This window comes from Triticum aestivum, chromosome 1D (genome assembly GCF_018294505.1).
Source record: "Triticum aestivum cultivar Chinese Spring chromosome 1D, IWGSC CS RefSeq v2.1, whole genome shotgun sequence".
NCBI classification, from domain to species: Eukaryota; Viridiplantae; Streptophyta; class Magnoliopsida; order Poales; family Poaceae; genus Triticum; species Triticum aestivum.
The window spans coordinates 335,483,149-335,510,252 of NC_057796.1; the positions used below are offsets into that span (position 1 = coordinate 335,483,149).

The following is a 27,104-nucleotide window of genomic DNA, read 5'->3' on the forward strand; positions in this document are numbered from 1 at the left end:
CATATTCTTTTTATAGGAAAAAGGCCCGGAGGCCGACCGAGAAGGCATGCCGACATCCTGGAACGCGATGACCCACCATGCACACATGGACGATTGGTACTGGCCCACGTGGCTCCGGGCCCGCGTGGCCGTGGCAACGTGTTGGTTCTTCTCGTGCCAACCATTCCCCTGCAATGCATCATCACTTCTCAGTTCGGCCAAATAACACCTACCCATCCCACGTGTCCTTCCACCCCCGGTGGTAGTGTACAACACAAGAGCCACCACGAGCTCTCAGTCTCTCCTCATTCCCTTCCCTTGGATCGGGAGCAGAGCAGACCACAGAAGGTCCGGCGACGCGCGGATCAGCCGGGACTCCGTGCCGTCGGATTTGCGGGAGGAGGGAGGCCATGGAGAAGGAGCAGAAGGTGGAGGGCGAGAGGGCCGCGGCGGCCACGCAGCGGTGGGTGATCGGGGTGGGGTTCTGGGTGCAGGGCTTCCGGCTCTTCCCCTGGCTGGGCGTCAACTTCTTCCTCAAGGACGCCATGGGCGTCCCCTCCTCCTCGCTGCAGATCCTCCAGGCCTCCGCCACCCTGCCCATGGTCGCCAAGCCGCTCCTCGGCCTCCTCTCCGACGCCGTCCCCATCCGCGGCTGCCGCCGCCTGCCATACGTCGCCATCGGCGGTACGTCCCCTCCCTCCCTCCCTTTACCCCCCACGTTATCGCATTGCCTTTCTTTTCAGATCTACCGACAACGCCCGTTTCCGTAATCTGCGACCGACGCCATGATCCTCGTCGTGATTCCATACCCACCTTACTTTAACGGATAATAACGTGGAATGCTCGGAACCACGCTCGATTCCGTACCTCCCTTTACCGGTTAACCTGGAATGATCGGAACCACGCTCGCGATACAGAATCATAATTCCCCGAGATTTTCACTTTCCCTGCACTGTCCATGTTGCGCGCACAATTTCGCCTTTTCACTGCACTTGATCACTGATTAGACGAGGTGTAGGAATTCTGAGCAGTGTAGGAACGTGCAGCTGGATATTTTACTCTTTTGCGCTGTCTTTGGAGAAAGGAAGAAAAATGATACGAACCACGCTAGAGCTTTCCACATTCCTTTCTTGCGTGCTGTTCACTTGTTTGTACATCGGTGTCATGTGGCGAATGACAACGCTGCAAAGAATATACTTGAACACAATTGTCCTCTTGATTGTTCACATGCGTTTTGTCTTCTTTCACTTTCACTTTCCCTTTTCGTTTTTTCTTCTGATTACCATCATTCTCCATCTTTCGGCGGAGTAGCCTTTTGGAGCAGCAACCAGGGTGTCATCGTGTATCTTTTCTCAGCCTTGGATGTGGCCCTTGCCGTGCACAAGTGTTATGATGAAATTCGAAAGATGGACGAATGGTGTGCTGTCATATCCCAGCATCACAAAACTTAAGATTGCACATCCTCAGATTCCATGCTGAATTCATAATTTGTGCAATACCATCAAATTTTAATTGACTAGAATCACTTTGGTCTTTGATTCTCTTTTTTAGTTCACATCATTTAGAAGTTAGCTCAATCCATTGACCCCCTTGGTTTAGATATCTGAGCAGTTAAGTAAACTCAGGGAGCTATGGCGATTTTAGTGACTATGATATCTTGTCTTTCTCGATCACTTCATGAACACATTGGCATAAAAAAAGCCCAACCAAGTGATTTCGAGCTTGACAGGCCAATTGTTGGAAGTCCACTGATATTTTGTTAATATATAATTAGCACAATCAGATGCATAAGGAAAATTAGTGTGATTTACTCATATTTATCACCCTGTGAAACGCCATAACTGATGCTTCTGAAGATGCGCACTGTGTGCTACACAACACCACAACTGTTTCTCCTAATATAGTTGACTACTCTAACATAACCTCTTATTGCTGTGGTTGCAGCTCTCTTGCAGGCAGTTTCATGGTTAGGAATTGCCCTCTGGCCGTCTCTTTCTCTTCCGGTTCTTACAATTTTTCTCCTCTTGAGCAACTTTGGTGCATCCATATGTGAGGTTGCCAATGATGCCATTGTAGCGGAGGCCGGGAAGCAGGCAACCTCTTCCTCAGGGGGTCAGCTTCAATCCTTTGCTTGTATGTTTGGCGCTTCTGCTGGCGCGTTAGGAAACCTCCTAGGTGGCATTGCTCTCAGCTACTTTTCCCCCAAACTCATGTTCCTATTTTTCGCAATCGTTCTCGTGCTCCAGTTCTTCACTACTGTGGCTATACCTGAGAGCTCCCTCAAACTCCCAAAGGCGACTACTAATACATCAGTGATTTCCAGCATCCGTAAACAAACCAAAGAGCTGTCGTACGCGCTCTGTATGCCGGAAATATTCTGGTCAGTCATATGGTTTTCAGTGTCCTATGCTGCCATACCGTTTCTACTCGGGACCATGTTCTTCTACCAGACTGAAGTGTTAAGACTTGACTCATCCATCATCGGTTTATCCAAGGTTTTTGGGCAAGTGGCTCTCTTGGCTTGGAGCATGGCATACAACAAGTGCTTCAAGACAACTTCTGCACGCAAGGTCTTATCAGCTCTGCAGTTCATCACAGCAGTCGTAATGTTGTCAGACGTGTTATTTGTCCAGGGAGTGTACAGGAAGGTGGGAATATCAGACTCCTTATACACCATTGTGTTCTCAGGGCTGCTAGAGGGCCTCATGTTCTTCAAGGTGCTACCCTTCAGTGTTCTTATCGCAAGCCTTTGCCCCTCTGGGTGCGAGGGATCGGTTCTGGCCTTTGTCATGTCTGCACTTGCCCTGTCTATTATCATCAGCGGATATCTTGGGGTTGCGCTTGCTGAATTCATGGGGGTATCTGGAGATGATTTCTCAGCGCTGCCGGTTTGCTTGTTGATTGAGGCTGCATGCACAATGTTGCCGCTATTTTGCTCATCATGGATTAAAGAGAGGAAAGGGAAGGAGAAGAAGGAAGAGTAGAATCCATCTGTAGGATCCAAAGAGGTTGTATTGGTGCCTGCGAGGCTTTCCTTCGAACTTTTGTCGGTGCCTGAGTATGGGGCTGCCTAAATTCCAGTTTCATCATATGTGAAACAACCCAAGAGAGGATTAGGTTCTTCAGTTCGGAGTGCTCTGTGGCCTTTCAGGAATCGTCTTAAGAGGCAAGAGCAGATATACATGTGCCATCATTCTTTTCGTCTTTCAGGAGTATATGATAATTTTTGGGGGTGTAAGTAGCTTTTCTTTTTAGTTTCTGTAAGACTGTAACTAGTTTTTTCTGAGTTATGTAACTAGCTGAACCCTGCATATTGTGTATTTACTTTCATTGTCTTTGGTCTGCCAGTTTGCATTTCTTTTCATTCTTTGTGTGTGGAAAAGTCTATGTCCATCTTTCATGTAACGAACTGATTGTACCTGTTTCCGAATGACTAATTCAGCAATTTAGGTGAGCACAAGTTATACGGTTCTACGACTTTACGATCCAAACTAACTCCTCTGGTTCTAGGATACAATTTTGGTTAGTAGAATCTACATTTATACGATTTGCGATCCTACATTTTTCAGACGCTGCACCCAATGTTTCTCTATGCAGCCATGAGAAACCCCAAGGATAGATGTGTATTCGGTGACCTTCTAAAGTTTGATGTTTTACTTTTGGGTGAAAACGGTTACTTGTAGGGAACCAAAGAACACATAAATCTTTATACTGGTTAAACACTCTTCAAAAGCTGTAGGACACACATAAATTGTCAATAGTGAAGGTCAATTTCATGCTGTGACGACAGGTCATCACACCAAAGGGTGCAAATCTCCTATCCCGGGTTAATGAACTAATCTGCCCAATAACTGGACAGTGGGATGAACAACTCGTTCGGGACACCTTTTGGGCGGAGGATGCACGACACATTTTACAGATTCCACTTCGGGAAGGAGCAGAAGATTTCATGGCTTGGCACTTTGACAGTAAGGGCAGACATTCAGTAAGAAGTGCATACCGCCTTCAGGTCCAATTGTCCAAGCAAGAACGAAATGGGGCACCAGGGAATAGCTCAGAGGCTGCTGGTCAGCTCGAAAACTCAGGCGACAGTTCTTGGAGACGCATTTGGAAAATGCCGTGCCCAAGGAACCTGCAAATGTTTGTTTGGAGGATGAAACATGAATCGTTGGCCCTGTGTACAAACCTGGTGAATCGAGGTATGCAACTGGAGTGTGATAAATGCTTCTTTTGTGGGAGAGCTACAGAAGATGGGGGCCATTTGTTCATCAAATGTAAAGCTGTGAAGGAAATTTGACGTGAGCTGTCTCTTGAGATGGAAAGAAGAGAGCTGGAGCAATTTTCAGACGTATATGCAATACTAGAGCGTTTGTGGGGGCTGGATGAGAAGAAGAGAATACTAATCATTACCTTCTGGTGGCATTAGTGGAATAATAGAAATAAAGTACGCGAAGGGGAGATGGCCGTCCCCACAATGGAACTAGTTCGCCGGACGCAAGCTAATTGGCTGGAATAATGTGTTTGATTCAGGGGAATTAGAGATGGGGATGGGAGTTGAGGGGGGAGGAGATTAAAAATCCACTATTTGATTAGAGGGAGTGGGAGTTCAAGTGGGAAGAGGAATGGAAGTTGGAGAAGCCAATTCCCACCGATTTCTTTCTAGAGGATACCCTGTTAATTCATGAGCAGAGTTTTATCCCACGTCAATTTTCATCATACACCAAACAAGAGAATGGGAGTAAAAATCTATTTTCCATGCCTAATCCCTTCATAAACATCATTGTACAAACTCCCATTACCCTGTCCGAGTGTTTACCAAATAGGCTGTTGAGTTTTTTGCACCGAACAAATCGAAGAGCAGCATAGCAAAGTGGCAACCACATGAAGTTGATATTCTCAAAATAAACATTGATGGATCCATCATTCCAGGTCAGTCATTCAGTGGTTGGGGTGTGGCGGTCAGAGACTCGGAAGGAGATGTAGTTGCCACCCATGCAGGGCGTCAGGATCACGTACATGATGCATTTGGTGCGGAGGTGTGTGCTATGTCCGCAGCAGTGGCCATAGCAGCTGAGTTGGGAGCTATTCGAGTGGCCTTTGAAACTGATTCACAGCTCCTAGTTGAAGCACTTGATCTGCGGAAGGTTGACTCCTCACCCTATGCAAAGTGCCATTGAAGACATCAAGTTCCAACTGAAAAATGTGGTTCTCCAAACAAAGTGTTTCATACTGTAAGCGTGAGGCAAATTCAATAGCACATGAACTATTAAAAATCGGTCGTATGTGCTTACCAAATGACTGTATGAGTTGGAACTCAATTGTACCACCCCAACTAGCTGTTTGTGTCACGGGTGATATGCCCGGACACCGTTAAGTTATAAAGCTTTGCTTTACCTTCAAAAAGAAAAATCATGCTGTGAGGCTAACGGTGCGGCTTTTGAGCTAGCTAACCATAGTTTTCTTAATAATTTGTCTTGTACTCGTTCCCTCCGTTCCATATTAGTTGTCGCTGATTTAATACAGACTACTAAATCTGTCGCTGATTTAGCACAGCTGCTTACTTGCAAATCTTGTGTGTCGCTGATTTAGTACAGCTGCTTACTTGCAAATCTTGTGTGTAAACGCTGTTTAATTATCAATAAAGTTAGCCATGAAGGCCTTCCCTCAAAATCAAAAAGGAGGGCCTAAGAAATTCTAGTCCAGTGTTCTGGGAAATGCATACACTGATAAATGCACATACCGCACATACCTCTTTGGCCGAATACCAAAAGGCGCATGTTTCTTCACATTCATACCATCACGCACGCACAAAAGGAAACAAAGTACACCATTATCAATTGACAAATTGCTTCTGAAGAACGACCAGAAAATGTGGCTGTGAGATGTCATTGCATGCACCCCAGCCTTATGATTAACCTAGACTGCACGCAGACCATGGCCAACAGTTCGAGGGCCATTTGCCGCCACAGTCGAAAAATGCAACCGGCCGCCCTAGGCACTAGCTAGCTAGCTGCTAAGTACCTGGAAATCGGCACCGATTGGCAAGTGATCACTAGGATGGTGGAAGTTGGGCAGGCCTCCTTCCACATCCGGGGAACCCCCTCGTGGGATCCGAAGTAGGCTAGTAGGTTTTACTGAACCGCCTTCCGACAGGAATATGTAGTCCAATGTTCCAGTAAAACCTGGAGTGCAATTTGTGAACTCCGGCTCCCCTCCGTTCTCAGCATACAGGCTGTGCAATTTGATCAGGGCTTCGTCCGTAGATTCGGAGCTAGCTGATACAAGGTAATTGTATACCTGGAAGTGATAGTAACAAATTAGCTGAGGTGACAAAGAGAACCAAATTGAAATGAGGTGGCACACGAAACTGAATCTGGGTTAGATTATCCACACATGAGACAAAAGGATAGAATGCTTTGTTTTTGGCATAAACAAGAGCTCAAAAGCATAAAGCAGCTATTGGACCGCGCATTACCAGTCCCTACACAAATATGTTTCATCATGATAACAATATGCCACACACATAACTGGAATAGATGTTAGCACATGGACAATGTTCCCGATATCTTTCAGTAAAGCCATGGAGCTAAAACAATGTCATTTTGACCAGGTCATTTATGTACAAGTCACGTCGTCTGGATAAGGTTGATCCATTTGAGCGACAAGTAATTCCGGACGGAGGTAGTATTTGATAATAATTTCTGTGTAACTAAACTCTGCAATCTATAATAATAATTGTAACAATAGTTGCAAAAGCTTGAGAAAGCAATACAGCAGATGCCAGAAATACCTTATCACCAGGGGTGGAGTTAAAATCACCAGCAATGATCACAGAAGGTTTACAGGTGAACTTATTTGCGATAATTTTCTCAAACTCAGAGACTTTTGAAAGAAGATACTTTGCTTGAGCCAACTTCACATCAATCCATTCTGGATCCCTGTAAAATCAGGTTTTACAGGTTAACATGTATAAGAAACCCAAACACGTGCTGAAAACTAGCTTCCATCAAATACATATAGTAAAATGAAATAGGCAAAAGTATGAGTCGAATGAGTCGAATGACGAAAACATCTTTAAATCACAGAACAATAGAGAACATGAGCTATTTTACTTGCCAATAAATATGTGTGTTCGCCACAATTAGAATATGCTCACAAGGATCGCCAAGCTTGAAAGCAGCAAGTAAACCAACACAGTCACGCTTCAATCTCACACGTGGATCATTTGGATCTCCACGTTTCTTATTATCTTCCTTTCCACTAGATTCTGTCAGAAAACATCATACAAAATAATCTTAAGCACATCATCAGAACAAAGAACATATCCAGCCAAAGTACAGGGAGAAAAAAAGTAGCACTAGATAATGATGACAGACAACACATCTTCCAAGAAATATAGTAATTAGGCAATGACGGACGTTCAGCTTCAGCTGTTGAGCTTGGATATTTTTTTTTATTATTTCAAAGATTTAGATAAGTATTTTTATTTACTTATTAAGTGCCCAGTTCACAACTTCAAATGTCCACATTCCATGCAAGTGTGTCCATTATGTGATCCGTTTCATATTACCTTCTGATGGTGAAGAATTATTCGAGGGAGCACTAATTACATTATCATTAAGATGACATGTTTCCACCAAGTCATTGTAATGTATTACTTCCTTCTGTAACAGTTCCACACTGCAAAAATAAGAAAATGGTCAGGAAAAATAATTGGATGATGTAAAAAGTAACTAATACTCTTGTAACAGTTCCTCGTCGAAGAATCTCGTTTCCTCTCGTCTCCTGAACTGGCTCTCCGTCGTGTCATTATTAAAGTTCTCCAATGCACGCTTCGTGAGAAAGCCCTATATTGGATCCAGCGTGGAAAAATTCGCACCACCTTAGAAGGAGATGAAAACTCTCGCTTCTTTCACGCGTCTGCCTCAAATGGCTCAGAGTTCTTCTCCCACGATGCTAAATCCAACATTCTTTCTGACTTCTACGCCTCCCTTCTCGGCACGGCCTTTCAGCCAACCTGGTCCTTCGCTCTCACGGATTTATACCCAGAACCCGTTCCACAACTCTGCTCTCTGGATGCCCCCTTCACAGACGCCGAAATCACCAATGCCTTCCTCTCCATGAACAAGAATGCTAGTCCTGGACCGGACGGCTTCGGCCCAGGGTTCTACCGCAAATTTTGGCACATCCTCAAAGAGAAGATAACTCATTTCCTTTCAGACTTTCACGCCCAAAACAGCAATATCTCTTGCCTTAACCGGGCCCTCATAATCCTCCTTCCAAAGCATTCCGATGCTCGCTCCCCCGCTGACTTCCGCCCCATCTCTCTTCAAAACTGTCCTATCAAAGGAGTCGCAAAACTTCTAACCAACAGGCTAAAACCCCTTATCCCCCTCTTGGTGCATGCTGACCAGACCGGTTTCCTGTCTGATCGTAACATCTCTGAGAACTTCCTCTACGCTGCAGATATCCTTCACTGTTGTGCAAAAAGGAAAACCCCCTCCCTCATAATCAAACTAGACTTTCGGAAAGCTTTTGACTCTGTTTGCTGGAAGACCCTCCTCCATACCCTTCAGGTTAGAGGTTTCCCCCCTCGGTGGTGCGACTGGATTAACTCTCTCCTTAACACTGGATCCACTGCCGTTATGCTAAATGGCATCCCGGGGAGGTGGATTCAATGCAAAAATGGCCTCCGGCAGGGCGACCCTCTCTCCCCTTACCTTTTCATTATTGTCGCCGATATCCTCCAACAAATGATCATCAAAGCCAACAGTGAAGGTAAGTTGTTGCACCCCCTAAGCCCTCGCCTTCCCTGTCCCGTCCTTCAATACGCCGATGACACGCTTATCATAGTTAAAGCTGTTAGGAATATGCAACTTGTATTCCCATGAGGCCATAGGCCGATATATATACATGTACAGGTGTGGTACATATGCAGGAAACCCCTTATACTACGGGATAAATACAAAGGGGTATACATGACTTATATTATAACTCTAACACCCCCCCTCAAACTCATGGTGGAGGAACAACACTGAGTTTGGAGAGATAAAAGCCATGTTGTGCTCTAGTCTGGGCCTTCGTCAGGAAATCCGCCAACTGTAACTCGGAAGGCACATACTGAAGAGCAACGACCTGATCCTGCACAGCAGCGCGCACATAGAAAGCATCAACACCAATATGCTTGGTGAGCTCATGCTTCACAGGATCGCGCGCAATGCTAATAGCACCTGTACTGTCAGATAAGAGCAGAGTCGGTGTAGTGACAGAACACCAAAATCCTGAAGTAACCATCGTAACCAAGTCACCTCTGCCGTCAAAAGAGCCATGGCTCGCAACTCAGCCTCAGCACTCGAACGGGAAACTGCAATCTGTTTCTTCGTCTTCCAGGCAATGAGAGAACCACCAAGAAAAACACAGTAAGCAGAAAGTGAACGGCGATCAGAAGGATCACTAGCCCACGTAGCATCCGAATAGGCCTGAAGCTGTAAAGAACTGGAGCTAGGAAAGAATAGACGGTGAGAGATCGTGCCCCGAAGATATCGGAGAACACGAAGGAGATGACTATAGTGAACCGATGTGGGAGCAGAGACAAACTGACTCAGAATATGAACCGGATAAGAGATGTCCGGACGAGTGACAGCTAGATAGACAAGACTGCCAACGAGATGACGATAACGCGTCGGGTCAGGGAGAGGAACACCATCAGTAGCACGAAGGTGAACATTGAGCTCCATAGGAGTCTCAACAGTGCGCTCGTCAGTAAGAGCAGCACGAGCAAGAAGATCCTGGATATACTTTTCCTGGGATATAAAAAAGCCATCAGAGGTAGAAGAGACTTCAATCCCAAGAAAGTAGCGAAGAGGTCCAAGATCAGACATAAGAAACTGCTCACTAAGACGGGCCTTTACAAAGGCAATATACTCGGGGTCATCCCCAGTGATGATCATGTCATCAACATAGAGAAGAAGAAGAGTCCGACCACGAGGAGAAAGGTGAATAAACAATGCTGGATCATGAGCACTTGCTGAAAAACCAGCAGTAGTGACCACAGAGGCAAAACGCGCAAACCAGGCGCGAGGGGCTTGCTTAAGGCCATAGAGAGAGCGACGAAGACGACAGACCATGCCATCAGGAACATAATACCCAGGTGGTGGCTGCATGTACACCTCCTCACACAGCTCACCATTAAGAAAGGCATTCTTAACATCAAGCTGAGATATAGACCAGTGGCGTGCAGAGGCAACAGCAAGAAGTGTACGAACAGTGGTCATATGGGCCACAGGAGCAAAAGTCTCATCATAATCACGACCATGCTCCTGCTGAAAACCACGAGCCACAAGACGAGCTTTGTGATGCTCAAGAGAACCATCGGAGCGAGTCTTAACCTTGTAGACCCACTTACAAGTGATGGGACGGACTCCGGGAGGAAGAGAAACAAGATCCCAGGTACCAGTGCGTTCAAGAGCCGCAATCTCCTCTGCCATCGCAAACTGCCATTCAGGATGAACGACAGCCTGACGATAAGAAGTCGGCTCAAGAACAGCAGCACCAGCATTGGGAAATCCAAAGCGATCAACAGGCGGACGAGGACGAGAACGCAAGCCATAAGGAGGCTGAGGGGAAGAGGACGACTCATCCAAGGAGGCATCCACAGGTCGTGAACGACGAGTGTAATGCTGAGGAAAAGATGGAACAATAGAAGGAGGAATGGCCAAGGTAGAATCGGGGGGTGACGACGAAGAAGTCACCGGAGATGAAGGTGTAGAATCTAGTGACATGCTAGGCGAGGAGACCGGAGAAGATGGTTGTTGCTGCAAATCGACTAGAGGTGGAGAAGCAGAGGAGGTGGAACGAATAGGCACAGGCGCGACGGGGGTGATAGGTGAGTCAGGAAAAGCGAGAAAAGAGATATCCTCCACTGAAAAAATCGAGGAAGATGGGCGTGGGTAGAAAGGACGAGACTCATCAAAAGTCACGTCGCGAGAGATACGCATCCGACGGCCGATAGGATCCCAACAACGATAGCCCTTATGCTCATCACTGTAGCCTAAGAAGACACACTCAACAGACTGAGCGATCAGTTTGGTGCGTTCGCGAGGGGCAAGAAGAACATAGCAAACACAACCAAACAAGCGAAGCATCGAATAATCGGGAGAACGATCAAAAAGACGCTCAAAAGGAACGCCACCCTGCAAAGCAGCGGACGGCTGAAGGTTGATGAGATAGGCGGAAGTGGAGATAGCCTCGGCCCAAAAATGAGGCGGAAGAGAGGCGGCGATCATCATCGCACGAGCCGTCTCAAGAAGGTGACGATGCTTGCGCTCAGACACGCCATTCTGAGCATGAGCACCAGGACAAGAGAACTGGGCAAGAGTACCCTGCTCAGCAAGGACTCCACGCAACATCTTGGAGATATACTCTCCAGCAGAGTCAGCACGGAAAACACGAATAGGAGTAGAGAACTGAGTGTGAACCATGGCAGCAAAACGCTTATAGATAGATAACACCTCACTACGAGAAGACATAAAATATATCCAGGTGTATCGAGAGAAATCATCTATAAAAATAATATAGTAGCGATGACCTCCTTTCGAGGCAAAGGGAGCTGGACCCCAGACATCAAAGTGAACCAGGTCAAAAGGACGCTGAGACATAGTGTCACTATGAGGATAAGGTAACTGGACCTGTTTACCAAGCCGACAACCCTGACAGTCTAAAGACACACCGCCGGAGACAGATCCAAGAAGACCACGTCGAACTAAGGATGAGAGACGAGAGCCACACAAGTGACCAAGGCGATGATGCCACTGCTGAAAAGAGCTGGTAGACAAGGCAACAGAGGGGGAAAGACTGGCGGCGGTAGCAGCGGAGGGAAGGTGAAGCCAGTCAAGCTCCCAGAGACCCTGAGAGTCACGGTGTCGGGGGCCAGCACCAAGGAGAGCACCAGTGTGACGGTCCAGAACAGAACAAGAGTCAAAGTCTAGAATCACCCGACAACCGGAGTCAACAATCTGACCACCAGAAAGGAGCTGCATGGTAAGTCGAGGAACATGAGCAACATCAGGAACATGAAAAGATGAGGTGCTAAGAATGCCTCGACCATTAACCGGGAAGGAGGCGTCCCGGCGTGGAGGTCCCGCCGCGGCGAAGATTGAGGAATCGGTGGGCGGGGTGGGGATTGGGGGCACGAGAGAGCAGCGCCGGAGCAGGATGAACCTGCAGTTGGTGAAGGCGCCGGACAGCAGCACCGCTCGGAGAGAAGGACGGCGGCTGCGTGGACCAGAGATTGGATCGAGAGCACGAGTTGCGCGTGCGAAAAAAAAAACTTAAGGCTCTGATACCATGTTAGGAATATGCAACTTGTATTCCCATGAGGCCATAGGCCGATATATATACATGTACAGGTGTGGTACATATGCAGGAAACCCCTTATACTACGGGATAAATACAAAGGGGTATACATGACTTATATTATAACTCTAACAAAAGCTACGCCCGGGGCCGCAAAACACCTTAAGAGTATTCTAGATAGCTTCGCTGCGGCCACTGGTCTCCAGATTAATTTTGACAAGACCACCTTTATCCCTCTTAATGTTGATCCCACTGACGCAGCTCTTATGGCAGCTGACCTTGCCACTATATCTCCTCCTTCCCGCAAACTTATCTCGGCCTTCCTCTCTCTCCCTACAAACTCCCCCCCTCAGCCTTCCAACCAGTCATCGATCGGTGTGATATCTACCTAGCTGGGTGGTGCGCGCTACTTCTCTCTCATGGTGGCAAGCTTGTTCTCCTCTCCGCCGTTCTTGACAGCCTCCCTACCTATTTTATGCTCTGTTTCGCTCTTCCTGTCCAGGTTATTGAACCTATCGACAAGAGACGACGTACCTTTTTCTGGTCTAACGATGACACTTGCTCTGGGGCAAAATGCCTGGTTGCTTGGGATAAAGTTTGTACCCCTAGAGAAGTTGGTGGTCTAGGTGTAAAAAACCTTCGCGCACAAAACTTTTGTCTACTGCTGAAATTTGCTTATAAATTTTTACACTCCTCAAACCTTCCCTGGAAGGATTGGGTCTTACACCATTCGCCTCTTCACATTGGACATGGCAAAAACAGCTCCTTCCTAGCTAAAACCATTTTCAAGCATCTTCAGAGTTTGAGAGAGATTTCCCAGTGCACTGTTGGAGATGGTTGCTCTACTTTTTTTTGGTTAGATCGTTGGCTAAAGCCGGAACCCCTGGCTTTAGTGTACCCAGCTCTTTTTTCTCACCACACAAACCAACATGGCCTGGTAGTCACTATTTTGCAGGATGGGATCGAACTTGCTCTTCGTAATCGACTAACCTCTACTGCGATTGCAGAACTTGCTTCTCTTAATTCCTTGTTGCAGGACTGTGCACTCTCTCAGGTACCGGACGATCGTCGCCTGATTAACGGCGCTGCCTTTTCCACAAAGGGCGCATATGCGGCCCTCTCGGATCACCTCTCGGACCCCATGCTTAATGATATTTGGGACTCAATGGTTCCCAAGAAGGTTATGATCTTCGGTTGGCTATTCTACCTTGATCGCCTAAACACAAGGAAGAATCTGCATAAGAAGAACATTCTGGACTCTTCAGCTTGTCCTAGATGTACTCACTCGGTTGAGGATCGACAACACCTTTTTTTACTTGTCCAGCAGCTCGCAGGATCTGGAGAGCAGCCGGCATCTGCCCTCTTTACACTCCTATCACAAGTCTCTTCAGCACGACGCTTCCGGATCCGCTGCCTACCACGGTCCGCCCCTTCATGCTCCTTTTGATTCTTTGGAAAATCTGGGACGCACGCAACAAGAAAGTTTTCCAAGGACTAGAGGTTGTGGCCTCAAACTCCTTGAGAGCTATCCTGGATGATTTGATTGTTTGGTCTCATAGACTAAAATCTGTAACTTTAAAGGGCCACGCCGGTCTGTGGCGTGAGTTCCTATCCTCGCAACACTCTTAACTCTGTAACACCTGGCAGGTTTTGAAATATATATTCAGGTGGGGAGCCTTTCCCCCCCGGTGAACATTTCAAAAAAAAAGTAACTATTTTTCTCGTGCCGAGCTTTGTCCATTATTAGCTGCTTATTTTACAGGGAATGTATTCGCAAGCTGAATATAGATTAGAGCACAATAACAAATATAGTTGCAGGGAGAGGTTCAATAAGGAGCTGTCCTGAAATCAGTAACTAATGCACCATGTACATCAGTTAAGAGCACATGTTTACCTTTTTGGTTTATAAAATATACCACATCCATCCCGTTTGTCCCCAGATCGCTGGACATAAATACTTGAATATCCAGTACTTTCCATGTTTTTCCTATAGAATGTCTCATATTCATCCAACTCCTGTCAGAGGCAGAAACCAGTAAAAAAATAAGGAATATTCTAAAGTGAACACTAAGAGGGCAGGCCTGGCGCAGTGGTGAAGTCCTCCCCACTTGAGCCAAGAGGTCCTGGGTTCGAACCAGCCTCTCTGCATTGCATTTCTCAGGGGTAAGACTAGGTTCCTATAATCCCTCCCCAGACCTTGTGTAGGAGCTTCTATGCACTGGGTCTATCCTTTATTCAAAAGTGTACACTAAGAGCAACTCCATTGCATGATAGCTTCAAGTAGTATCTTCAGAAGAATGTTCCATATCTGGCTATTTTATCTATCCGTTTGCAAATAAATATAGGGATATCCACATAAAAAAAGGATGGGCATGTTACTGAAGCCTACGTGTAAAAATGACTAACAAAATCATGTTGTGCATAGCTCTAACAAACAAAACTAGATATGATCACACTACAGAAATTTATTAAAACATCAGAAATGAGACCCAACCTGTATGCACATGAGGTCAGCATTAAAACTCTTAAGTTCTGTTAGAACGGCTTTTGAACGAGCTTTCCACCTATTTTCCAAACATAAAAGTAAACATGAATTCCAAAGCCGATGATAGAATTAGGGCAAGAACTGAAAGGAAAGAAAGAACTGTGTTCTTTAATCCTGAAATAAAACAAGTGCACCAAATAGCAACCATGTGCCAGTTCAATTGTGGAAGATGGTTTATGGTTACTATTGCTAAGCATAAGAAAGCAATGGAGGTGTATACATGGCAGTCGTGGTGCTAGTGTTATACTTTACATGAGAGAGGTGGAAGAAGCAAGGGAAAAGGAAATCAGTGCGAATGGATCGTCAATCCTGGTTTGGGGACAATGGATCTGACATTTAGCAACCTCTTTGCTATCACTGCGAGTTACCGTCGCAGATCTCACACCCGCTTCAATCTGAATATCCGATACAGGCCTGTTGCGCCAGATCTAACTTCAGAACGGTGGTGGTTAGAGCCGGTGGGGAGTGAAATGAGACTTTGGCAAAGGATGGCTGGGGAGTAATGGCCAAAAAGTGATGAGATCCATCGCAAGATGGTGATTCACTCATGACCTCTAGTTTAGAGCCTAGCCTTGCTTATCCCACCACCATGAGCATTTTAACAGATGTCTGTAAATTTAGATGAAAATAATACCTCATAAAATTTGGCACAAATATACATACTATAGTCTGTTAGTAAATCGGGAAATTTCGAAAGTCGTAGTTGTCGCTTTGAGTTTGAAAAATAAAACTAAAACTTATCATGTGGCATTTTTTACCTATAAGATTTCTCTATTTGCGTATTCTCTCGGTGTTCATTTCAGTTGCATTGTAAAATAACAAGTAAACACTAGAGTAATGGTAGTTGACATGCATCTCTCTCATGTATCATCTCTATGTTAACACAATATCATACAAGAGACTGTGCAAGGAAGGAGGACGGAAAGTGAGCGCAAGGAGATAGTAGGAAATTATTAAAATGCAAATACTGATAAGAAAAGCATGAGTTTGGCAGATCCAGAGCATGCGATCCCTCTATGTTTTGAACCAAGGGCTAAATTTGAATATCATATTATACCTGTTGAATAAATATATGTGTGCTACGAAAGTTGGTATCTTTTGGGGACATGAATTTCATCTGGATGCTAATTAATCACTTTTTCTAACAGCACTTTTTGACCATTCTACATTACTTTTTTTTAGGATTTCATGCTTACAGAAAATAATGTTAGGGTGGGTTTTGCCAACTGAGACAACTGTATGGAATATCCTAAATAAATGTACGAGGAAGCCTCGAGTGGCGCCCTACGGGGTGGTTGAAAAACGAAAAAAAAAACACTGGGCTCCCAGAATCTCCCTCACCGCTGTGGTCGAGCGAAGCCCGCTTGGCGGTGGCGGGGCTCTGGCGGCTTCTCACACAGCAGGGGCGAAGCACCCCAACCCCCCCCCCCCCAGCAAGGCACGGTTCCAGGTGCGATGATGGTGACTGGCAGGGCGTGCCTGGGCAGCGACGGCCAGATCTGGTCGGTGGGTGGCATGGGCCTGAAGCTGCTGCCATGCCTCCCGGCGGTGGTCATTGCTGGGCCCGAGTTCGAACGGCTGCGCTGGGCCGAGGTGAGTCGGGGCGATGGGGCAGGTGTATGGTGGCCGCGACGGCTCGGTGGTTGTGGTCCTACAGGAGGCGCAGGGTGGCGGCAGTGACCTCCTTTCTGTTGGGCCCGAGCCGGCGGTGCACGGGGCTGGGCAGGTGCCGGTCGTGCCGGCTGCATGTGCGGCAGCGGTGGCTCTGAACTAGGGTTTATGCTCGGGCGGGCCAGATCTGGGTCTGAGGCGGTTTTGGGTTGTCGCCCTAGGTAGGTGTGGTTGGGCTCGCTCCGGGTTATGCCCGCGAGCGATGTCCTCGCGGGCGTGGTGGGTGGTGGTCGTCGTCGTGACGCCGTTGAACTGATCGGCGCCGATGGCCACGGACTTGGCGTCGTGTGAGCTTGTGCTTGCCTAGGCCAAGCCAGAGGGCTTTGGGCAGGGCCTGCTCGACAATGGCCGTTGGCAGTCTCAGGGTCTCCCACCCACCCCCCCCCACCCCCACCCAATCCACCTGGACTGGTTGGGGATGCAGGCGAGGTGTGGACCCAAACCCGGGGGCTGATGTCGGGCAAGGTGTGGAAAGAGGTGCCTTCTACTCTTCCTGTCGGGGTTGGTGTGTTGTGATGTGGACGGTCGGCGGTGTCTCGGTTCATGGACACCGTGGCGGCGGCCCCAGATGGCGAACCTCATGGTTGGCTCTCCGGCGAGCACCATGGCGATCATGGTCGCTATGCCTCTTGGGCATGTGGGCGGCAAGAGGTGTAGCGGCGGGTGGCTCAGGCTCGCTCTCCGTTATTAGCCGGTGCTCATCGCGGTTGTCCTGGGCGCCTCATGGAGGCATGGGTGAGTTGCCAAGCGAAAGCTCAGCGCTTTGGCGCCAATGATGGCAGTGCCCGTGGTTGCCGCTCTCCTCACGAGGATATCGTTGTGAATCTCCTCTCCGTGCCGGGGTTCTGGGTGAAGACCCTTGTCTGTCTCGGACTCCGCAGTGGCGATGCTTAGCGTTGTCTCCCCTCCTGAGGGTGCTGCCGTGGCGTTGTTTTCAGGCCTAGCTGTGTTATTTCCTGGCAACGTAGTCGCGTGCGTTTGTGTTGTCTGGTTATCCTAGTATCTGCTTTGTAAGAGGGCTTCCTCACTAACTTGTATTGTTTGGCCGTGTACTTTGATTTGTGCTTTATCTATAAAGCAGGGGGAGAGCCTGTTTCGAGAGAGCCTCAAGTGGCAATGCGAGCTTGATTACGATTCACACAGCATACATTTAGCTTGTAACCTTTTGGATACTATACAAAATGCGCATATGATAAAAACGAGCACGTTGCTCACGGAATTACAAATTCTTAGATGTAAGTGCTAAGAAAAAAGGGATTGGTCTGTGATCTTCAGTGCACAATGCTCAAGCAACAAGAGGTTACTTAGCGCATCCCATGATTTCAATCAGAATCAATTATTTAAAATTCCAGCAGAATGATATGAATAGTTTGACAATGGGAATTGTTGTTTCTAAGTCGATTGAGAACAGTTACTTCCAAGCCAGCGAAGTTACACACAAATCTACCAGATGTTCATTGGATAGAATAATTAACACCGGGGATCAACTTAGAAGTAAGGATTTCACAATCCACTCTTCGAGATTTGTTATTTCTATTTCTAAGTCGACCGAGTTACACACAATTCTAAAATGTGCTATACTTGTTATTTGGTTGGATAGAAAAATCAACGTTCAACATAATCGACTTAGAAATACAAATTTCTCGATGGACATGGAAATAGACACTCCCTTTAATAATTATGAGCTTACTTAAGAGACGCGGATGGAGAATGGGGAAAAAATGCGCTCTTCACATAAACCTGCAATGTTGAGCAAATTCTTCAATCCATCACTGTCCATACGGCTGAATGATAATAAGTACAATCACAGAGTAAAACGCAGCAGCCGACATACCTGGGCGAGTATGTTGTAGGAAACCAGCCGGAACTGGTACCCGTCTGCCCCTGGAAGCCAACCCAAAAAGATGTCAATACTAACCACATCGGAGCTGCCCGGATACAGGAGCAGTCAGAGTAATCACGGGTAACGATGACCCCGTTTCAACAGCGTAGGGAGCATAAATTTTACCGGCATCAGCCTCGGACTGCGCTGTGGGGAGAGGGGCGAATCTGGGGTCCGCCTGCGCGCTCATCCGCCGCTTGCAAATCCTGAACCATCGTCAGAGCATGAGAAGAGAAGATGGAGAAGGTCAGAAGGGGGGGAAGGGGGAGGATGAGCTGCTTACGGGCGGAAGGGGAGGCGGCGGCCGGAGGGAGGAGGAGAGGGGCTGGATTTGGGGAGGAGGCGGCGGCCGAGGAAGAGAGGGAGGGAAGCCGCCCAGATTGCCTGGGGTTTTAGGAGCATCGGCGGCCGCTGTGCTTGCTTGCGCGCAACCGAAAAGGAAAAGATGGTGTGTGCGGAAGGCGACCTCTGCTTCCCCTGTGTCCGGGTCGGACTCCGCCTTGTGAACTCTGTTTTTTCTTTCGGTGTCCACGGTGGTGCGGTTGGGAAAATATCACGTGCTCGCCGTGCTCCAACTTCAAAACATTAATTTTAAATGTACCAAAAATTTCAAAAAAATCGAAAATGTTCACAAGTAATGTGACTACGACCCCTAAAAATTTCAGGTCCAAGATCGAAATGTACATTGAGAAACAAAAAAAGATAAATTCAGGTTTAAATAGTGTCAAATGTTGATTTTGTCTTTTTATGGCACTATTAATGCTAGATTTCACATTTTCGTTTCTTAATTTTCCTTTAGAGTTTGGATCTAAAAAATTTTTGGACTTGTAGTTACATTTCTTGTGAACATTCATATTTTTTTCAGAATTCTTTGAAACATTTAAAATTGATTTTTTGAAGTTGGAGTATGGGAAGCACCCCAAGGATGGGAGCACCTGATATTTTCCCTGGTGCGGTTAGCCTGTAAACCGGCATGCGTGGCTGCGCCTCGAGCTGGAGTTGGATTCTGCCGTTGGACCAACAACGCGCGACGCTGCCCGTGGGTGCTCCACTCACCCTTGCTGGTTCGATTCTTTTTTTATCTGGACTCGCCGGTTCGATTCTGTCCGCCTTTGACAGCAGAACAAAATGGCATGTTGCCGAGAGTAAAAAGCACCCCAATGATAAATGTCACACATGTGACACGAAGTAAGGCCAACTCCAACGCACGATCCTAAACGGGCGTCCGTTTTGTCCGGATTTCGTCCGTCTGGGGATGCCAATGGGGCGGCTTCCGGTCTTTTTTTGGATGCGTCGGCCGTGCTCCCAACGCGCGGGCGCATCTCGGCCGCGTCGTGTTCGGCTGCATGCAAACTTTGGCAAAGCAATAAAGATGTAGCTCCATGCCAGCGACCGTGGTTCATGCCATCCTTCAAAATGAACAAGTTTTTTACGTCGGCACACTAGCCAGCCTTGCCTTCTTTCTTCTTAAGAGCGGCATATTGATCTTTGAACTTGGGACAATCTTTGATGGGCGTCCAACAATGAGTGAGAGTGAAATGCTTGTTCTTATGCCGGGCCTTGTTGTCTTCCAAAGATTTGAACGCCTACACAATCAAAGAGGAGGCCACAAATATAATATCGAAGGAAACAAGATGTAAATAAACATGAACATGGCAAGATGTAAACAGACATGATCATGACCTTGAAAAAGAGGAGGTCATACCAAGTCACCCACGCCTAGGCCACTCACGGGACGGGCTTCGACGCTCTCAAGCGTGGCACGATACTTGTTGCATTCTTGTTGAATGAACCCCAATCTCTTTTGGATTGAGTTGATACCTCGGGTGCTCGCAAACTTGTAGAGCGCAAACTTCCTTCGCTCATGAAAGTTTTTATGAACTCGCGTCCAAAAGGCGAATCCTTTTTGCTCAACACCTTTCACGGGGTCTTCGCCTATCTCCATCCAACTCTCGCAAATCAAAGTTAGAAGAGTGGAGTAAGCAATATCTATCTTCCGGTAAAAAGAGATATTAATTAAATCTATCGCCCAAGCAATCCCTACCTATGTTATGAGCATCTTCAAATTACCGGTATCTTTTTATGATGACCTGGCACGACTAATGAAACAATACCGGTGGGGAGTTGAGAAGGGAAAAAGGAAGATGGCATGTCTCGGTTGGGAGAAGATGAGACTCCCTAAAGCGAAAGGAGGTACGGGGTTCCGAGATATGAGAGCTTTTAACCAGGCTTTATTAACTAAACAAGCTTGATGGTTACGGGATACCCCTGATAGCTTTGTGAGGGTCTCCTGCGTGCTAAGTATTATCAAAATGGAAACCTTCTGGACACAGTATTTTCAGGCAATTCATCAACGGTGTGGAAGGGTATTGTATATGGACTAGAACTGGCTAAAAAAGGTATAATTTGGCTGTCGATTACAGTTCTTTAATTTGAACTTGGAGAGGCCCCTGGATCCATCGTGGCAATGATTTCCGCCCTATCGCGCCAGAGCCGAGTTGTCGGTTCAATTGGGCTGCGGACTTTCTAGATGAACATGGGGCGTGGAACCAACAAAGATTGCATGGCCCTTTTGGGAGATGGACATCCATGAGATTTTGAAAATACATACTTCACCATGGAACCAGCAAGACTTCTTTGACTGGTTCCCTGAGAAGAGTGGCCGGTTTATAGTCAGGAGCGCCTACCACCTAGATGCAAGCATGCAAGAAACAATGGGTGGAGCAGGCGAGTCTAGCAGCATTCCAATGGCTGACCAGCCGATTTGGCGTTGTTTATGGGGTGCTCGAGTGCCGCAGAAGATGAAAATCATAGTATGGAAAGCGACGACGGGTGCGCTAGCCACTAACCAGTGTAAGAAGCACACACATTTGCCCAAGAGAGATACATGTTCTATTGCAGTAAAGAAGCCAAGAGTAGTTTCCACGCGCTGGTCACATGTGTTCATGCAGTGCAGCCATGGGACTTGATGCGAACAGTGTGGCCTTTACCAGGGCGTTTGATGCTCATCAATTCTGGGCAGGAATGGGTACTAAATTTGCTTGCCATTTGTGATGAGGCGGTGATGGACATGCTAATTATCCTCCTATGGAGAATCTGGTCCATTCGATCAGATGTTGTTCACGGGAAGGAGGGTCCGTCACGAGTGGTGTCGGTAGAGTATTTGCAAAGCTATATGCGCTCCTTGAAGTTGGTTCGCGGATTCAACACAGAAGAGTTTATGAAGGGAGAAATGCCATTTTAGGATGTGAGGCCGATGAGCGGTGATGAACATGCTAATTATCCTCCTATGGAACGCTGTCCTCGCGTCCGTCCCTTCTAGTGACGGTTAGGGTTCGCTTCGGCGTTTCCGGAGGCGATTAGGGTTCCTCGGTCTACCCTTCCTTGTTGACTGTCCACCACCAACTCCGAGATCGGGATCTGACTACGATCTGATCCTAGCCTTGGTTTCGCCCACCATCATAGCCTTCGACGTGTTCCCTAGGGTGCGCCGTCGTAATACACCTAAACCCTAGGAGGAGTAAGGGGCGGGCGGCGGTAAGGAGGTCCATGGAGGGAGTTGCTGGCATGATGAAGGGGCTCAAGCTCTCGGAGGAAGAAAGGAAGGGAGTGAAGATCCGGATCTCAGCGAGGGAGAAGGGCAAGAATTTGAAGATCCAGGTGGTGGGCAAGGTGTGATACGTCTCCAACGTATCTATAATTTTTTATTGTTCCATGCTGTTTTATTATCAATCTTGGATGTTTTATAATCATTTTATATCATTTTTTGGTACTAACCTATTGACATAGTGCCAAATGCCAGTTGCTATTTTTTGCATGTTTTTTACATCACAGGAAATCAATATCAGACGGAGTCCAAATGCAACGAAACTTCACGAAGATTTTTTATGGATCAGAAGGAAGATATTGGGCCCTGGTTGCACCTGGGGAGAGTCCCGAGGAGGTGACAACCCACCAGGGCGCGCCAGGAGGCCCAGGCGCGCCCGGTGGTTATTGAAGGAGTCCTGGATTAAGGGGTCCTCGGGCGTCCGGCCTATGTGACGTGGGCCGGACTGATGGGCCGTGAAGATACAAGACAGAAGACTCTCTCCCGTGTCCGGATAGGACTCTCCTTTGCGTGGATGGCAAGCTTGGCGTTCGGATATGAAGATTCATTTCTATGTAACCGACTTTGTACAACCCTAGTCCCCTCCGGTGTCTATATAAACCGGAGGGTTTAGTTCGTAGGGAAAAAACACAATCATGCAGGCTAGACTTCTAGGGTTTAGCCATTACGATCTCGTGGTAGATCAACTCTTGTAATCCTCATATTCATCAAGATCAATCAAGCAGGAAGTAGGGTATTACCTCCATCAAGAGGGCCCGAACCTGGGTAAACATCGTGTCCCCCGTCTCCTGTTACCATCGACCTTAGACGCACAGTTCGGGACCCCTACCCAAGATCCGCCGGTTTTGACACCGACATTGGTGCTTTCATTGAGAGTTCCTCTGTGACATTGCTAGAAGGTTCGACGGCTCCGTCAATCATCTACAACAATGCTGCCCTGGGGGAGGTTTTCCTCCCCGGTCAGATCTTTGTGTTCGGCGGCTTTGCACTGCAGGCCAACTCGCTTGGCCATCTAGAGCAGATCGATAGCTACGCTCCAGGCCACCAGGTTAGTTTTGGAAATCTGGACTATATCGCTAATATCCGAGGAGACTTGATCTTCCAAGGATTTGCGACCCCAACTTCCGCTCTGGCCTTAGATCCGGAGCGTATGGCCAGGTCCGAAGACGGGCTTCCTGAGCCCGCCGGACTATCTGCGGCCACTAAGCCCATTACAGGAGAGCCGAAGGAAGTAGTGTCGCTAGCAACCATCATGAAGTCGGACCCTTCTCCGGACACTGGCTCCGAACCCTCGGAGTCAGCATCATGTGAGCTCGGCCAAGGAGTCTCCCTCTCGCCATACTCCACGGGCTCTCTTCTCTCGGGCCAAACCTCGCCTTTAAGCGAGACTCTGGACTTAATGCGATCCCTTGTCATTACAGAGGAGCAACGTCCGAACTATGCCCAGCCCGGACTAGGGGCTGAGAGCAGGGAATTTTACGTCCCACCCACCACCCACTTTATAGCCACTGTCTACAACTTAACCGACATGCTCGATTACGACTCCGAAGACATCGACGGGATGGACGACAATGCCGGAGAAGAGCAGGCCCAAAACCCGCCGTTTATCGGATGCTGGACAGCCACCTTTTCGTATGACGTGTACATGGTGGATACACCCAAAGAAGCTAACGGCGATGACAAAGAAGATCCAGTCGAGGATAAACCTCCCGAGATACATCCAAAGCGCTGACGTCAGCGGCGCCGCTCTAAATCACACCGCGGAAAAGACAGCAATACCGGCACAGGAGGCAACAACACTCCGAACGGTGCCGAAGACCAAGAAGACCCCATCGAGCCAACCTCCGAGCAGGACAATCGGGAAGATGGGTGTGCTAGCCCTGATGAACAGGTCGTAAACGAAGACTTGGAGGACAGTAATTATCTCCCACTCTCCGAGGATGAGGCGAGCCTCAGTGACGAAGACTTTATCATGCCTGAGGAACCTCTCGAGCAGGAGCGCTTTAAGCGCCGGCTAATTGCCACTGCAAGGAGCCTGAAAAAGAAGCAGCAGCAACTTCAAGCTGATCAAGATCTGCTCAACGATAGATGGACTAATGTCCTGGCAGCCGAGGAATACGGCCTCGAGCGCCCAACCAAAAGTTACCCGAAGCGCAAATTGCTACCTCAATTCGATGACGAGGCACTTGAGCCCGTACCATCAGCGCGTAATGCGGCTGACCGACCACCACATGGCCGGGACAAAGCGGCAACTCAAGTCGAACACCAGCCCGTACTACCTCGCCGTAAAGACAGAGATAAAACAGCTCGGGGATATACATATGACCTGCGGCAGGACCTGGACAGTAAAGTAGGACAGACCAGATCGATCTACGGATCGCGGGGGTGTGCCCCGACACGCGATGACGGCTATCTAGCCGGACGCGACAAGCATAATCACGCCCGGGCCGAAAACCGCAGACGGACTCCATCCGAGCTGCGCCGCGACTTGGCCCGATATAGAGGCGCCGCACACCCCCTTTGCTTCACTGATGAAGTAATGGAGCACGAATTCCCAGAAGGGTTTAAACCCGTGAACATCAAATCATATGATGGGACAACAGACCCCGCGGTATGGATTGAAGATTTTCTTCTCCATATTCATATGACCCGCGGTGATGATCTTCATGCCATCAAATACCTCCCGCTAAAACTCAAGGGACCAGCTCGGCACTGGTTGAACAGTCTGCCCGAAAACTCCATTGGTAGCTGGGAGGACTTGGAAGACGCCTTCCGCGACAACTTCCAAGGTACATATGTCCGACCTCCGGATGCCGATGACTTGAGTCACATAGTTCAACAGCCCGGAGAGTCAGCCAGGAAGCTCTAGACTAGGTTCTTAATCAAAAAGAACCAAATTGTCGATTGTCCGGACGCCAAAGCCCTGGCGGCCTTTAAGCATAGCGTCCGAGATGAGTGGCTCTCCCGCCACCTTGGCCAGGAAAAACCGAAATCCATGGCAGCCCTCACCGCGCTAATGACCCACTTTTGTGCGGGAGAGGATAGCTGGCTGGCTCGTAGAAGCAATAGCACCAGCGATCCGGGCACTTCCGAAGCCCGGATGGCAACGGCAAGCCACGACGCAGTAAACACAAGCGTCAAGACAATAATGAAGGAACGCAGGACACGGCGGTCAACGTCGGATTCAGCGGCTCCAAATCCGGTCAACAGAAGAAGCCGTTCAAGGCAAACAGAGACGGACCATCCAGTCTAGACAAGATACTGGAACGACCCTGCCAGATCCATGTCACCCCCGATAAACCAGCCAATCATACCAACAGAAGCTGTTGGGTCTTCAAACAGGCAGGCAAGCTCAATACCGAGCAAAAGAGGAAGGGGCCGCCCAGTGACAGCGATGACGAAGAGACTCGCCAACCGAACACCGGGGGACAGAAGCAATTTCCCCCCGAAGTCAAAACAGTAAACATGATATATGTGACACACATCCCTAAAAGGGAGCGCCAGCGCGCACTACGGGACGTCTATCCTATAGAGCTGGTCACCCCAAAATTTAACCCATGGGCGGCCTGCCCAATCACTTTTGATCGCAGGGACCACCCAACCAGTATCTGTCACGGAGGTTCGATAGCTCTGGTCCTTGACCCAATTATCGACGGGTTCCATCTTACGAGAGTCCTTATGGACGGCGGCAGTAGCCTTAATCTACTCTACCAAGACACTGTCCGCAAGATGGGCATTGATCCTTCGATAATCAAGCCTACCACAACTACCTTCAAGGGAGTAGTACTTGGCGTAGAAGCCCACTACACAGGCTCAAATACATTGGAAGTAGTCTTCGGCTCACCGAACAACTTTTGAAGCGAAGACTTGATCTTCGATATTGCCCCATTCCGCAGTGGCTACCATGCACTACTCGGACGGACCGCTTTCGCTCGTTTTCATGCGGTCCCACACTACGCTTCTCTAAGGCTTAAGATGCCCGGTCTACGAGGCGTCATCAGGATAGACGGAAATACGGAACACTCCCCCCGTACAGAGGAGCATAATGCGGCTATGGCAGCCAAAGTACAAGAAAGCGGCCCCATTAAGCCTCGTATCTCATCGGCCATTAAGCCGCCGGCCTCTACTACAAAGGACCGGTCAATTTCAGAGCTGGATTAGCAGTTCGGCCTCTACTACAAAATACCTTGGTCATCGGTGGAGGCACAATACAGGCTTACAATGCGGTTCACACTCCTATAGCCTTCTTCTTTTTTTCTAACTATTTTTTATCTTTTACTACAGGTAAATCAAAACATGTTCATCCTACGGACTTACCAGGACTCTTTCTGAGTTCGGCTTCGTATAAATAACAAACGACTATTCCTGTTAAGGAAGCTTTTTCGCTGAGGCAAAGGCAGCGCAGATGTGCGACAGGAGGTCCAAATAATTTTTCACAGACCGCACACTTTATTTCAAACCTGTAAAGTGCCTTTTTCCCCAGCCTTCGACCCCTGGCATGTCAAATAGCCTAGGTAGGGGTGGTGTAATCTGTATAATTGCGTTTGACATATAAATCAGATTCCAGTGAACATAAATCCGTATTCAATATTTGCTTTTTCCAGAACTGAATTTTGCTTCTTCGGTTGTTTCACACGCGCACCTCGGCTCAAATCGCCAGGGCCTCGATACGGCAACATATGTGTTGCGGAAAAGTCCGAACAGCTTTATAGCATAATTCGGCGTCACGAGTTTGGCCTTATATGCATCAGCTCCGAATCATGTCTTTGGTCAATAGTTGGGTTGCCCGGCTCCTGTGCTTACTACCTTACGTTCCATCCTATCGGCTAGGGTAGTAAAGGGAGAACTACTGTGATTGTGTTTTCGATTCACCTGGTCAAGCACCTCAGTAGAGAAAGCCGAAAACTGACTGTCATGATGCGGCGAGAGCTGGTCAACCACTCGTTGGCTTATCAGAATCTTTTGCGATTTCTTCCGTATTACACGAAGGACCGTTCTTCCGGTCACTTATGTAGCGTAGCCGTATTCGGATAACCGCATACATACAAGGGGCTATATCGTAGACC

The 27,104-nt window shown here is 47.9% G+C and overlaps 2 protein-coding genes across 3 annotated transcripts; one reads left to right on the forward strand and one right to left on the reverse strand.

The window, feature by feature from the left end:
• The first annotated feature begins 207 nt into the window (after positions 1-207).
• Positions 208-3,439, forward strand: LOC123181871 (probable folate-biopterin transporter 7). The gene is made up of 2 exons (XM_044594272.1): positions 208-663; positions 1,924-3,439. Exons 1-2 carry the CDS (start codon positions 390-392, stop codon positions 2,961-2,963), a joined length of 1,314 nt encoding a protein of 437 aa, XP_044450207.1. The 5' UTR covers positions 208-389; the 3' UTR covers positions 2,964-3,439.
• A 2,245-nt stretch (positions 3,440-5,684) lies between these two features.
• LOC123181872 (carbon catabolite repressor protein 4 homolog 4) lies at positions 5,685-18,934 on the reverse strand. 2 transcript variants are annotated; one of them, XM_044594273.1, is made up of 10 exons: positions 18,715-18,934; positions 18,558-18,637; positions 18,384-18,433; positions 18,240-18,289; positions 14,828-14,897; positions 14,228-14,349; positions 7,550-7,659; positions 7,096-7,246; positions 6,770-6,917; positions 5,685-6,276 (listed from the first exon to the last, which is right to left on the reverse strand). In XM_044594273.1, exons 1-10 carry the CDS (start codon positions 18,831-18,833, stop codon positions 5,986-5,988), a joined length of 1,191 nt encoding a protein of 396 aa, XP_044450208.1. In that variant the 5' UTR covers positions 18,834-18,934; the 3' UTR covers positions 5,685-5,985. The 2 variants fall into 2 exon arrangements, with proteins under 2 accessions (XP_044450208.1, XP_044450209.1); XM_044594274.1 differs by lacking the exons at positions 14,228-14,349; positions 14,828-14,897.
• Between the last annotated feature and the right edge of the window lie 8,170 nt (positions 18,935-27,104).

Excerpts from the sequence above, each read along its gene's own strand:
- LOC123181871 (XM_044594272.1), top strand. The coding sequence starts at position 390 with ATGGAGAAGGAGCAGAAGGTGGAGGGCGAGAGGGCCGCGGCGGCCACG. Across the intron at positions 664-1,923 it reads GCCATACGTCGCCATCGGCG|CTCTCTTGCAGGCAGTTTCA; the intron begins GTACGTCCCCTC and ends CTGTGGTTGCAG.
- LOC123181872 (XM_044594273.1), bottom strand. The coding sequence starts at position 18,833 with ATGCTCCTAAAACCCCAGGCAATCTGGGCGGCTTCCCTCCCTCTCTTC. Across the intron at positions 18,434-18,557 it reads GCAGTCCGAGGCTGATGCCG|GGGCAGACGGGTACCAGTTC; the intron begins GTAAAATTTATG and ends GTTGGCTTCCAG. Across the intron at positions 6,918-7,095 it reads GCGAACACACATATTTATTG|GGATCCAGAATGGATTGATG; the intron begins GCAAGTAAAATA and ends CTGATTTTACAG.